This window comes from Cryptomeria japonica, chromosome 10 (assembly GCF_030272615.1).
Source record: "Cryptomeria japonica chromosome 10, Sugi_1.0, whole genome shotgun sequence".
In the NCBI taxonomy this organism is placed as follows: Eukaryota; Viridiplantae; Streptophyta; class Pinopsida; order Cupressales; family Cupressaceae; genus Cryptomeria; species Cryptomeria japonica.
In genome coordinates this window covers 447477188-447491699 of record NC_081414.1, presented here as the reverse complement: position 1 = coordinate 447491699, position 14512 = coordinate 447477188, and the positions used below count along the sequence as shown (strand labels likewise).

The 14512-nt window shown below is 38.2% G+C and overlaps 1 protein-coding gene across 7 annotated transcripts in view; it reads left to right on the top strand.

Annotated features, from left to right (window-relative positions):
• LOC131067540 (probable histone-arginine methyltransferase CARM1) overlaps positions 1–14512 on the top strand; it is a 253344-nt gene that overhangs the window by 54557 nt on the left and 184275 nt on the right. For all 7 annotated transcript variants that reach the window (XR_009111832.2, XR_009111833.2, XR_009111834.2 and 4 more), the window contains exon 3: positions 8711–8819. Coding sequence is in view for 4 of the 7 variants with exons in the window: in XM_058002590.2 (XP_057858573.2) it covers positions 8711–8819 (109 nt within the window). In the remaining 3 variants the exon portion in view is untranslated. The remainder of the gene's footprint in view (positions 1–8710; positions 8820–14512) is intronic.

Here is a 14512-nt window from a genome sequence, read left to right as displayed (position 1 = left end):
CTGAAGACACCCTTCCAAACACAATAATGGCTGCCAAATGTCTGAAGACAACCTGCAATACTCATAAATCAGTCACTTAAAGAAGTTGCAGCCATGTAGAAACACTTGCACTTGCTGGAATTTACCTCTCAAATGTGAAGATTGCCAAATCTTGGCATAAACAAAGGGCTGGTAACGAAAATCTAAGTCTGCAGACAAATCTGAAAGTTTAGTTTTAGACTTAGGTCAGCAATGCAAGCTCTACCAAATGCTCAAAAAAATGTTGCCGAAATGAAAATTTCCAAATGGAGAGGTGGCTGGAAATGAAGGATAAGTCTGAAGACAATGATGTTTCAGACTTTACACCAGCAATGGTGTACTCAGAAAATGCCTCCAAACCACCCTAGAATGGCCCCAAAATGATCCCTAAGCAAATTGGCCTAAGTATGTGCCTGCTGGAAATGAAGAAATGAGCCTAAAAACAAAGTTTGCGGCCTACTATGGAATAAAATTACTTGCAGTAATGGCGCCCAGCAAGGTCTGATATCAATGGCAGCCCCTTAGCATTGAATAACATCACCAAAAATCGCCAAAATATGGAGGAATTAACCTCTTCAAGCAAAATCGCCTAATTCCACAAGTGGCATCACCTAGCAAAAATCGCCTAAGGTAAGAAAATTGCCCTCCAAGCTTGCTGCAATGACCTCCAATGATAGCACCCAGATCTAATTGGGCAGAAAAAAAAAAACTTTCAATTTGCAAAATGGTGTCAAAATGACACTTCACCAAAATCGCCTAGCTGGAAAAACTTATATCGGGCACTTGACTGTCACAATAAGCACTTAAAATAATATTATAATGCTGGGCAAGCATACTTATTCATGTTTTTGTTGATTTTAGGCAATCAGATGTTAATCTAGTTACTTGAATTATAATCAGACTGAGAATAAGCAGAAATAATAATAAAAGCACACAACACAAGACACAAGTACCCTGAGAAAACGTCCCTCTTGGAGGAAAAACCCAGCAACAAATATTCAAATCAGTCCCTTATTTATAAGCAGATTACATGAATCAGATTACTTATCTGATTGAGTGCCAATCTAGGGCAGAGTGAACCTAGAATATGCAACTGTAGTATGTCTTCAGAGAGAGTAGAATATTGACACCCCTTGAAGAGGGAGATCACTGAAGTATAGCGCACCACCTTGCCCAGCAAGTTGTCCAATGGATTCGCTCTCTAACATGCCAGATTCGCTGACTGTTCTTGCATAAGGCTGATCGCACTTGATAAGAATGATTGTTGTGTAGAATGAAATGTTCAAGTCTTCTAAGTTGGCCTTAACCAATTCCCTTTATTTTACATATTTCACTTTGCACTTTGGCGCCCAATTTGGGGCCTACATAACTTGCAACTTGTGACACGTTTCCTGTTTGTGGCCCAGCCCTATGAAATGCTTAACCACACGTTACATTTGGGCCCAACCCTATAAACATAAATTGCTTAATCCACACGTTACATTTAGGCCCAGCCCTATTAGGCATAAATCGCTTAACCTTATTACAATAGGATAGTATTTTAATTGCCACAAGGCAACATTAAAATATGATCCGAACTAGCTAACCATTTCAACACTCCCTCTTAGCTAGAGAGGATTCAATGAATAATCAAGTCTCAAAGTGGCTACCACCATGGCTACTCCCATGGATGAAACGAATGATACGTTCACCATAGCTACTCCCAGAGGGTGAATGAACTCATCATGGAATTTCTTCCATGATACCCACCATACCTACTCGCAGAGGGTGGGACCACCATGCCTACTCGCAGAGGGTGGAATATCTTCAATGATGCACACCATACCTGCTTGCAGAGGGTGGGTCCACCATGCCTACTCGCAGAGGGTGGATCCATCATATCTACTCGTAGAGGGTGGAACAAAAAACTATTACATAAAAGATGAGGCTTCCTCTGAAGCTGAAAGAAATTGGCTCCCTCTGAGCTTGACAAGCTCCCTCTAAAGCTAATGATGTCAAGCTCCCTCTAACATTTCCTCCATTTAGAAAATGAAGTCTTCATTTGACCTTTGCTCCTCCTGAGATGTCCCTATGCCAACTTCTGCAGAGGAAGCAAGAGGAGTGGACCTGAATTTGCAATCCTGAGCAAAATGACCATACTTTTCACACTTAAAGCACTGGATGTGAGATAAGTCCTTCCTTTTCTTAGGGGCAGCATTTGAATCTCTGTTTCAATCCCTCTTCCTTCCTTTGCCTTTAACCATATGCGAAGCAAGGACTTGATTGTCTACATCATAATGATCACGCTCAATTCCTCTTGCTATCAATCGTGACTCTTCTTGTATGCAATCTGCTCTCAAACGATCGAACTTGGGAAGATCTGGTCTTGCACTGATTCCTTGAATATAAGACTCCCAAGATGCCAGAAGACCGTTGAGGGCAAGCATGGTCAAGTCACTGTCATCAACAACCTTCCCAATGGATGAGAGCTGATCTCTCAAATCAGAAATCCTCATGGAGTATGCTATGACGGATTCACCTTTCATCATCTTGATGTGATGAAGCTGCTGCTTCAAAGCTAGGTCACGACTGGTGTTGTTGATTTCGTACATCTCTTCCAATGTCTTGAACATTTCGCTGGTAGTCTTCAGCTTGGAGATGATAGGTACAATATGATCCTTCATGGAGTCAACCAGCATTCTCTGAGCTTGAAAATCTTTCTTCCTCCATGAAGTCTTTTCTTCTTCTGCCTCAGGTTCAATGGAAGATCTCTCCACAAAGTCTGCAAGATCACTTCCATTTAAAGCAAGCATGGTTCAAAATCTCCATGACGTGAAGTTGGATGCACCATCCAATCTATCTTCAACCCTGAGACAGTTCAACATTTCAAATGAAGTAATGAGAGCAGAAATGGAAGGAGGAGGAACAACCACAATCAATCTGATTACCACTAATTCGAACTTGGCTCTGATACCATGTTGATTTTAGGCAATCCTATGTTAATCTAGTTACTTGAATTATAATAAGACTGAGAATAAGCATAAATAATAATAAAAGCACACAACACAAGACACAAGTACCCTGAGAAAACCTCCCTCTTGGAGGAAAAACCCAACAACAAATATTCAGATCAGTTCCTTATTTATAAGCAAATTACATGAATCAGATTACTTATCTGATTGAGTGCCAATCTAGGGCAGAGTGAACCTAGAATATGCAGCTGTAGTATGTCTTCAGAGAGAGAGCAGAATATCGACACCACTTGAAGAGGGAGATCACTGAAGTATAGCGCACCACCTAGCCCAACAAGTTGTCCAATGGATTCGCTCTCTAACATACCAGATTCATGTTCAAGTCTTCTAAGTCGACCTTAACCAATTCCCTTTATTTTACATATTTCACTTTGCACTTTGCCGCCCAATTTGGGGCCTACATAACTTGCAACTTGTGACACGTTTCCTGTTTGGGGCCCAGCCCTATGAAATGCTTAACCACACGTTACATGTGGGCCCATCCCTATAAACATAAATTGCTTAATCCACACGTTACATTTAGGCCCAGCCCTATTAGGCATAAATCGCTTAACCTTATTACAATAAGATAATATTTTAATTGCCACGAGGCAACATTAAAATATGATCCGAACTAGCTAACCATTTCAATAGTTTTCACCTTCTTGTTTCACCACACAAGCAATGTGGGATAAAAATCTTGGCTTTATACTTGCCTGGAAAAAATCAATTTGCAATAGGAAAATGTTTAATCATTAATAATTGTTGCAAATCATTTAATAATTGTTTTTGGTAATTAAATAATTGTTGTCCGATGCAAAAACAATTAAATTTGGCCCCACTCACATTAAAATCTTTCAAAATTCACCCAATTTGGGCACTTGGGGGAAAATCGCTCCACATTTGGATTAAAAAATTCTAGATAAAAATTCATTCCAAATGTCATTAAAGCTTATTGAGGGAAAATCAACCTCCTTTGGGATAAAATTCCCAATCAAAAATCACCAAATTTGTCAAAAAACACCTCTGGGGAAAATCGATTTTTATTTGTACTCCAAAATTCACTTTATTTTTTAATCACTAAGTCCAAAATCCACTTTGGGGGAAAATCATTCCCTATCTGGATAAAAATCCAGATAAAAATTTCATCAAATTTCACACTTGGGGAAATTTGCCATCCATCAGGATAAAAATATACTTATTGATTTTGAATTAGGTTTCATGGGAGCTATTTCTATAAATTTCCCAAATGTTATTAATCGGGGATGTTTTTTCTATTTCTCTCAATGCGTGTGGAGGAAAGTTCAAGAAGAAGGTCTACAAACACGTTACAGTATCGATGAAGTATTTGCATTTGAGATCAAGAAACTTGCTGCATTAGCTTACGTGCCTCAGATAGACGTAACTGATGCATTTGAAACACTTCTACAATCTCCTTATTATACACAACATGAGGAGACTCTGCAACTCATAATTGATTATTTTGAAGACACATGGATTGGCAAACTAACCAAAAGAGACATCAAACGATCACCCAAGTTTCCAATCACAATGTGGAATTGTTATTCAGCTATTCAAGATGGTCTTCCCAAAACCAATAATACTTGTGAGGGATGGCACAAAGGTTTTAGTGAATTGCTTCAAGTATCACACAATTCAGTTTGGAAATTCATCAAAGCAGTGAAAAAAGAATAGGGTCTCCAAGAGAATAAAATAGAGAAATATATGGCTGGATACATTGGGCAACCAAGCAGGAAAAAATACCGTGAACTCAAAGAAAGACTAAAAGGTCTGGTTGATGGTTATGACAACCATATCATTTTAGATTATATAAGAGGCGTTGCTCATAATTTGACACTTTAATTGAAAATTTGACTAATAAATTTTTTAGCAACATACATGTAATTTATAAATTTTAGTTTCCTTTCTCTATGTTCTTATGGGGATATTTTGTCCATGGGTTATTCTGACCATTGGTTATTTTGGCTCTAGTTATCATGACCCTGGGTTATTTTGTCCTTGGGTTATTTTGGCCGGGTTATTCTGTCCAGGGTTATTTTGGCCGGGTTATTATGTCCAACTCCAAGGAAGAAACCCATTGCTTGCAAATGGGTTTACAAAGTCAAGTACAAAGTTGATAGTACACTTGATGGGTATAAACCATGGTTGGTGGCTAAAGGGTTCTCGGGGATACAAGGAATTGACTATAAGAACTTTCCTCGTACAACAAAGATGAGCACAATCCATCTACTTTTGGCCATGGCAACAAAATTTTATCGTGTTGTGACCTTTTCACACATCACCCCATTGCAAACGGGCCCCCCCTCTTTCCTGCTTTCTGCGTCATGTTAGTTTAGGGTTTCGGTGGTAGGTGGCAGTTTTGAGGTTTCAGTGCTTGTAGGACATAATAACCCGGCTAAAATAACCATTTGAAACAAAAATGGTTGATTTGGTGGTCTTTAACTTCTATCACATTCTGAGCCTGCAAGATTGGTATAGTCCAGATTTGTCACTTCAAGTTCACAATAATGTGGCTTGAGATAAAATTGCCTTATGACCTATTTGCTCCCTGATGAATAATATATTTATTCATTTAATCAATTTATCACCATACTCTGAATCTCTATTTGCAAGACATGAGCTATAAGCAGAAATGTACATTGAAAGCTGAGAACACAGCAGTGATCTGATTTCTAGGAAAATGTTTGAAGCAAGACTTGTGGATATCATCACATTTCGTTCTTGTGAGTCAATTTTGTTCATTAAATAATCGTTGATGTAAATCAAAGGCAACTCTCCACACCTGGCAAGACCATGGAATGGAAAGCAAGCTTGAAACCTGTGAAAAAATCTCTTCATGTAATTCCTGCTCCACACCTTTTATAGCAGTGTACCTATTTCTCAAAATTATGAAGATGTTTTTGTTGTGTTACCATGAGGGTTTTTTGATTTGACACTTCTCAGGGTTGCCGTTTCTGGTTTTCACCTGAGTGGAAACATTGTAGAGTTGTCATTTTTGTTTTTTGACTTGGAGAACCCATTGCAGATCACCATTATTAGTTTTTAAGTCATAATGGCTGTTTATGTCTGGTATTGCAAGATGTTGTATTGTTTAGTTTACTAGGGAACAGAGATTGAACAATGCTTGATAATAACAGGAGGCTTAGAATCGTTTTTTTAGACATACAAACAAAACAAGAGACCTAAAACAAATTTTTACTGTTAACAGGGAGCTGCAAACATTTGCCTCCCATTCTTTGCCAATGAATTTTTTTGATTTATTAAAGTTTTCACTGCTAGCGCTGGTAAGCATAAATGTACCTTTGGTACTAGGATTGGCTGTACCTGATAAACAGATTTCACTTGAAGTAGAAGAAACTTCTAGAAATGAATGCTCGTACTACAAAGGGCCATTTTTAGTTTTTCAAAACTAGACTTTTCAGTAAGTGAGGCAGCGAATTTTCTAGGAATGTTAAAAAGAGATTTTTTCAAAACTTATTGATGGGCATCTGGTCTGTAAGACAACTAAGGGTGATATTTCTGCAGCTTTTATTTATTTCATGTCAGAGGTACAAACAAACCTCCACAAACTTTAGTGGGGGTCTTACATTGCGTTGGGCTAGTGTGTTATACTGGACCAGATCATTTACTCCCTGTAGATATTGGCTTTACGGGATGTGAACAACTTCTGGAAGGAGATTTTAAGCTACATTTTACTATCTTGGCCATTAGCTCCTTCTATCATTGTCAGTTGGATAGTCAAGCAGAAATTGTCAGAAGGGCTATAGCCTTAGTTGTTCAAATGGCTTTGTTTGCAGAATGGTAAGTTGATAAATTATTCCATTTATTCAGAAAGATGTTAGCTTTGGAAGTTGTCCCTTGTTATCCTCCACTGCAGTTTTCTTATTCCCTTTTCAAAGGTACTTCGTGTCCATTAATTGAACTTCATTTAAGCTGGAGAAAGATATTCTCCATTTTACCACCTACAACCTTGGACTTTTTTTCTTAGTTTTTTTTTTCTTCCAAAAATCTATTTCTAATGTTATAAATTGTGGAAACCTGAAATCTTTAAGATATTCTCCAGCACAAGTTGGTGAACCTATGAAATCAGATGAAATAGTAGATTGATTAGCAGTAGCACTAGTGTGAGTTATAGTTCTTAGGAGGTGATGTTTCCTTAGGCTCAAACTTTATAACTTTATAAGCAATCATTTCTTGAGCATTATAAAACCAGATGTAGTTACCAGAATTTCGTGGCCCCTACAAGATTCTTCACCAAACTGATGAGGTGGCCTTTCAGTCGGAATTGTCGACCTCTTCTAGTATAGACAATATCTTTCCTATGTTCTACTGTGATAAAGTTATTAGTTTCTAAATTTTGGTTTAGAGAAGGCCTTCAAAACTTAATGCATATGGGAAAATGATTTTGAGCCAGGAACTCTTTTTAAAAATAGTTTGACACGTCCGCAATATCCTATTTCGAGTTTCTCATTTGCAACCATTTAAATAGAAAAGCATGAGGCTGGAAGATGTTATTTGACAAGATGAAGAGTTCTTGTTGCATCATTGTCAACGTCTGTGCGTTGAAGACAAATCTTCATTAAAGTGGGTGGCCTGTTTATGCCCCTAGGCTTAAGTACCTGTGTAACCCCTCATATCTCTTAGTAGCACTACCTTTTTTCTCCTACCTTCATTTTCAATTGTATTCTATTTGTGTCAGGCCTCCTCTTATTTTAGATAATTAACTCTAGTCTTCGCTTCTATAAGAAAGAGCTATGATTCATTGCTAGATTTGCTATGATTTGTTCTGGAACTAATATAAATGAAGGTTGGTCTGTCGGAGTGGCTTTAAAACACATAATTTCTACATTCTCTATTTTTATTATTCGGTCTTTATGCATTCTGCTATGATATTTCTGATAGTTTCTTGAAATTTACTAATATTATTATCTTGTCATTTGCGGTTAATATTTTATTGTGCAATGTAGAAGTGACTTTCATTTTCAGGTTCCTGTTATTATTAGTATTTTTGAATACCTTGGCTTTGGGAATGACTTGGTCAAAGTTAATTTCCTTTTAATAATTAATGCCTGGTAAATTTTTCTATGTTTCATCTGAATTCTCTCAAGTTGCTGTCACCTACAATTTTTGAAATTCAGATTGCTATTTCGAGTTGGATACAATGGCAAAAGTGTAGATCGTATCTTAGGGTTGAATGCTTGGTCAAAATTGTTTATGTGAATGAATTTTTTTTACAATCACATAAAATTTTGGCAATCCACATATCATTCTGATTTAATGGATTCAATATGAGGCTTTAATACATAAAGATAATGCTGTTTCTCGAAGAGACTTTCAAATATAAATATTTTTTCTTTAAAAAAACAATATTGCTTTTTTATGCTGTAGGATAGTGACAGAAGATTTAGGACTCTGATATGCCTCGCCTCGATAATTTAATATCACTTCCTCGCATGTGGTGAAGTAGCCTGAGTCTAGTCTTGTGCACTTAGTTATTGAACTCATGCATGAATTTTTTCTTTGATTTGATTGCTTTGAAGTCATTGAAGTTGTGTATGGGTTCCTGCATGGTGGGTTGTTTATCTTCCAAAGTGGGAGTATGAGTCGCGAGGGTCAGAACTATGTTTTTGTTTTGATATGATGCTTTATTAGTAACAATTTCTGAAATTTTTGTGCACCAGAGCTTCTGTCAAGCTATTTCAATACAATTCCCAACAGAAGCAGCAAACAGTGCATTTGTTTCTACTTTTTCGGAGTTGAAGAGTGATACAACATCTGCTAGAGCCACTGGTATGCTATTTACAGGTGTTTTTGAGATATTTTAAATTTTCGCTAAATACATATAATGATAGGTTTATAGGGTTTGAGGGCTGTAGTCAGTTGTACACTGATGGGTATGTCTTATGTACAGTCTTACATGTTACAAGTTTGTTGTTAAATGTGTATAACTAGGTTAAAGGTGTAAAGGTTCTTGATATTGAAATAGAACATTGATAGCCTTGATTTAGATCTCTTTTTGTACAAATATTAGGGTTTGATGGCTGTAGTCAGTTGTGTGGTGATGGGTATTTCTTATACACAATCTTACATGGAACAAGATTACTGTTAAATGTGTGTAAATAGATTAAAGGCACAGGGGTTGCTGATATTGAAATATCACATTGACAGTAGTGAGATAGATGATAGATCTTTTTCTGTGCAAATATAATTTCTTTGACAGTGATAATGTTGCCATAATTTGCTAGGGTTGACTATTTCGATAATCATTTGTTTATCTTATTTCATCATTAGAACTTGAGTTTTTTGGCCTTTTTTCAGTTTATGCTGTAGATTCCTATCTACAAGGCCAGTCGTAAGATTATTGATAGGTTGCTTAGATTAGAAGTTTAATTTTTGTGCATAGATTATTGGCAGGTTGCTTGGATTAGAGTCAGTGCATGTATTGATTTGATTTGTATTAACATGTTGATAAAACACTTGTAAGTGTTTTAATTTATATTGAATGCAAAACCTTGTGTATTGTAGGCGCAGTCTTTATTCTGACATTGTCAACCCTTTTATGATTACCTATAAAGATTGTTTTAAGAACCGGAAAGGACATTTTAAAATAGTTTATCTGTAAAGTTCCCTTCAATTTTTTTTTCTTTTGTGAACAGTTTGCAGTTTTATATTCACTCTTTCTCACAGGCATACTCACAGGCATACTCACAGGTATATGTATTGCGAAGTTTATTTGACATTCAAACGCATTCATTCAAATATAATATAGGATTGCAAACTCTTAACTGAACGAAAGTCTAATTTCTGTTATTAAAAATGAGATTACTGTCTTGTTTGAATATTGCTTTCAAACTCAGGGATACAATAAAGATGATCTTTTTTTTGAGCTCACAACTGTCTCCAAAAATAGCTGGAAATACAATAATAGAAAAGAAGCCAAACAGTGAGGCAGCTAGCTGGAATTTCCCAATGCCCTAGTCAGAATTTCCTTAGTGGCTGATGAAATCAGTACAGGTATCCATGGCTTGGACTGAATAATCTTTCAGTCTGCCCCTTTAACTGCAGCGGCCCAATTTGAAGGTAAATATGACTGAAATGTCCCTTTTCAAGGGCTTGACCTGACTGCAAATGCTCATGCCTGAGAGTGTAGGCACCAAAAATGCAACACGTTCAGCATAGTGGCTTTAGACTACTCCACTCTGCTCACAAGTCAGTCGATTTGCTTTTAAGATTGTCACGACTGGCTTAAAAGTCTCCTGGCCTCACAAACAAGGTCACAAACTCCACTCCCGATCTCCGTAACAGCTGTATGCTGTCCTGTACTCTCTCTATTCAAGCACTGAATATTCCATTTCGACCTTGCTTCCAAAAGTTCTCGCCAAAGATAGGAGCAAAATCGCTTATGCCCAACAATCTGTCCAACAAGATTCAAGTCCACAATCTGGAATAAATTGTATCCACAATCTGTCCAACAAGATTCAAGTGTACTGAAATTTGTCTTCCCTTGAAGGCTTCTCAAATCTCAAATTCTTACTCCAAATCGTTGAATGCAAATGTGAAACCTCTATGGCTCCACAAGTACAGATAGGGTAGATTGTTTCACTATTGAAGTTATATGCCCTTAGGATTTTTGTCCTAGGGTTTAGCTTCAAGAAGCTTTCCGAATGACCAGATAGAGAAATAATCCAAGCAGAAGCAAATGAGCCTCAAAATGTTCTGTTATAATAACCCCAGGAAACTTCTTGAAAGACTTTTTGAATTCCTACACTCTTAATATTTCAATATCTTCAAATAATTAAGTGACTTTAATAGTTCTCTTTTAATATTCTGCTTAAGGCACCTTGTAACGCACAGGGTCGTTGCTAAAAAACACAGAGAAATCGCAGCTTCCATAGGTCGTGAAAATCGCAAAAAAACACAGTCGCATGGGTCCACAAAAAATGCGCTGTCAAAAAAATCGCGGAACACCATAAAAAAAATCCGACGAAAATTGCGGAAGGAAAAAAACTTGTCCGCGTCGCTAATCAAACTGCCGCCCAAAAAATTGCGGCTCCTGCAAATCGTGTCATTCGCCCAAAGCAGAAAATCGCGGCCAAAAAAGGAATTCGCAGGCAGACTCAAATCAGAAAAAAATCGACACTGCAAAAAACCACCCAGAAACCCTTTTCAAATTTCAAGAAAAATCTGGCCACGAACTACAAAAAGCGCCCAGAAAAAAAATCTGTAATTAGAGACCAAGAGCCATGACAACCCTCCTTCAGAAAAAACAAGTTCACAGCTGCGCCAAAAGTGAAACTCGAACTTGCAAACAACGAAGCCCAAAAAACACTCAGATTTTTTTTTCATAAAAAGATCAAAATTTGTTTTGGAAAAATATTCCAGGTAGAAGGCCTCTAATTTTTTATATTAAAAAAATTGCCAGACTTTAAAAAATCCCATCGACCCGCTCTGATACCATGAAGAATTGATTGAACAAAATAATCGGATAACTTTATTCAGTTATAGAGCCGTTTAAATAGGCGGTTACAAGCAGTGATGTTTGTAAAAAGAAACAACTGCTTCTAAAAATAGAAGCCAAAAATAGAAAACTAAATACAGCAAAAATTACACTAATGACCATTAAAATACTAATTAAATAATAATTAAATATTCTAATACTTTGATGGATACTGCTTCTTGTTTTATAGATACAGATAGAGTTGTGAGACATCATCATCTCTTACAACTTTTGGCCCAACATATTTTGCCTTAGCATTGTAATCCTATTTCTTTTAGTGCTGTGGTTCAACTTATTCTTGTCAGCATAAATCTAATCCTCTCGGGCCACTTCTGCAGCCACAGGGGTAAATGAATATTATGAGTTTTTTCACTAATGTAGGGATTACTTCAACTTTGGATGTTAGATGTCATCCTACGGGGAGTATGTTTCTTACCCCCATGGCCCTTTGGCACTTTTTGATTAGCACTATCAGTTGTATCGTTCCCTTTATAGTGATAGATGATGGCACTAGTGACTTCACCTTTTCAAGTCCAAATAGAGATACATGATGGTTTCTGTTATGTTGCAAACATACATGCCCCATGAGGGTAAGTCAGTTTAGGAACTTAACTTTCAAGTCCCAGACTTGCGTGTAGGTGTTAGGATTGAGGATTCAGGTCAATGTCACAAATGTTGTCAAAGTTGCAAAAGTTGTCAATGTTGTCGAATGTTGCATAAACTTGTCAAAATCAAAATCTTGTCAAAAATGTCAAAATTGCAAAATGTTGTCAAGGTTTGTGAAATGTTGTCAATTTCGTCAAAGTTGTTAGAATGCAATATGTTTTTTGGAATAGAGAGAAAGCAAGAAGTGGTGTGTTTTCTTGTAATTCCATTAGGAATTGCAAGCATAGTGCCTTGGAGTCGGTAACTTCAAGTTTACTTATGTGCAGGACCTTGAGGGGGAAAGAATGTGAAAATTTGTCCAACCCTTGAGCAACCCCCTAGTAGCATGTATAAACTAACTTAACATTTAGTGCAAGCATGACCTTGAATCCTGCTCTAGCATTTGTGCACACCCCTCATATGCACCTCATCCATTTGTGCAATCACACGTTACATTGGCGCCCTACTTTCTTTGTGCAAGGCTACCCCTTATATGCACTCCACCTTGCTATGCATGCACACCCTCTAGATGTGCTCATCACATTTGTGCAAACACCTACCTTGAATGCGCCCCGACTTTAACCTCTCAATTAGTGCACTTCGTCCTCCAATTTCCACCCAAGATTCAAGGTCAAAGTTGGGTAGGGGCATAGTGCTGATGCTCTCAAAGATGAATGAAATGGGGAAACCAAAGGGGGTAAATCTAGCACAAAATGTTGTGCAAACAAAGGTCTTCATGCTGCTCATGTTGCGCACACTACCCTTCCATATGCGCTCATGTCAAATTTGTGCAGATCAACACCTAAACCCCGCTCTTGCACAACACTGTGCAAACATTTGTCTCATGTGCGCTCAAGAGAGAGAGTAAATTTGGTTAATTATGGAGCTAAGGGGCAGATTCATACACAAAGTTGTGCAAGCACATATGTAAAACCCGCTCTATTGATAAGTTGTGCAAGATGACCCTCCGAAACCGCTCCTATATTGTGCATGCACATGCGTAAAGTGCGCTTTACTTTGCAGGTCTTAAAACCGCCCAAGGCATTCTTTGTGCAGGCATTCACCTTGTATGTGTTCTAGGGTATGGTTGTGCATGCCTACACCCTAACCCTCTTAAATACCTCTCCGACCTGCAGGGATACAAGTCAAATCTTAAAAGGACCTAAAATCAGAAAATCTGAGCGATAAAATCCTAAAGTTAAACCTAGAAATATGAAAATCAGACTAAAATCATAAAAATCAGACCTTAGTTTGCACTTGCAGAGCAGATTTAATTGACGATTGGGTGTTGTATTGTGTTGAAGGTGCAAACTTGGCTCCTATTTGTATGTGCCCAACCAACAAAGTCTTTTGGTGAGTTGACTTGATCATAAAAAAGGAAGAAACCAAATCAAAGTATGTGTTGTCATTTTATGACATGTTGGTCCACCAATGAGAACCGATTAGAGATACTTCTATGGACCAGCGTTGCTCCAAGATTGATCAAGAAAGGATGATGGAATCATGAGATGACGTGTTGTTTTGTCGGAAGTTCCTGGGCCCTCTCTTTTCCCTTCTCCGGAACTCCGGGACCTCGAGGTTTCGAAGTTCTTTGCCTTGGTCCTTCCTCTCCTGCTCCGCAACTTCGTAACCCGAGGTTCCGAAGTTCCCTTCCTTCCCTTAGCCTTTCCTTAGTTCTCCGGAACCCCGAGGTTCCGAAGTTCCCTCCTTGCCTCTTCCTTTCTTCGGAACTCCGGAACCCTGAGGTTCCGAGGTTCCTAGTCTTGTTTCCTTTCCTTCCTTGCTTCCCTTTCTTCTCTTCTTCGAAACTCCGGAACCCTAGAGGTTCCGAAGTTCCTTTCCTTTTTCCCCTTTCTTCTTTTCTTGGAACTCCGGAACCTCGAGTTTGCGAAGTTCCTCTCCTTCTCTCCCTTTCTTTTCTTCTCTCCCTGAACTCCGGAACCCCGAGGTTCCGAAGTTCCTTTCTTTTTGCCTTCCCTGGAACTTCGAAACAACTCTGGAACCTCGAGGTTCCGAAGTTCCCCCTAGCCTTTCTTCCTTCTTTTCTTCGGAACTTCGGAACCTCAAGGTTCCGAGGTTCTCTTCCTCGCTTCCCCTTCTTCTCTTCAGAACCTTGAGGTTCCGAAGTTCCTTCCCCCTTTGCCTTTTCTCTCTAGTTCCTTTGGAACTCCGGAACCCCGAGGTTTCGAAGTTCCTTTCCTTCTCTTCCTCTCTCTATTCCGAAACATCAGGTTCCGAAGTTCTTTCCTTAGCCTTTTGAAGTTCTCCGGAACTTCGGAACCCGGTTCCGAAGTTCCTTGCCGCCCTCCTTTCTCCTATCTCGGAACCTCGGAACCTTGAG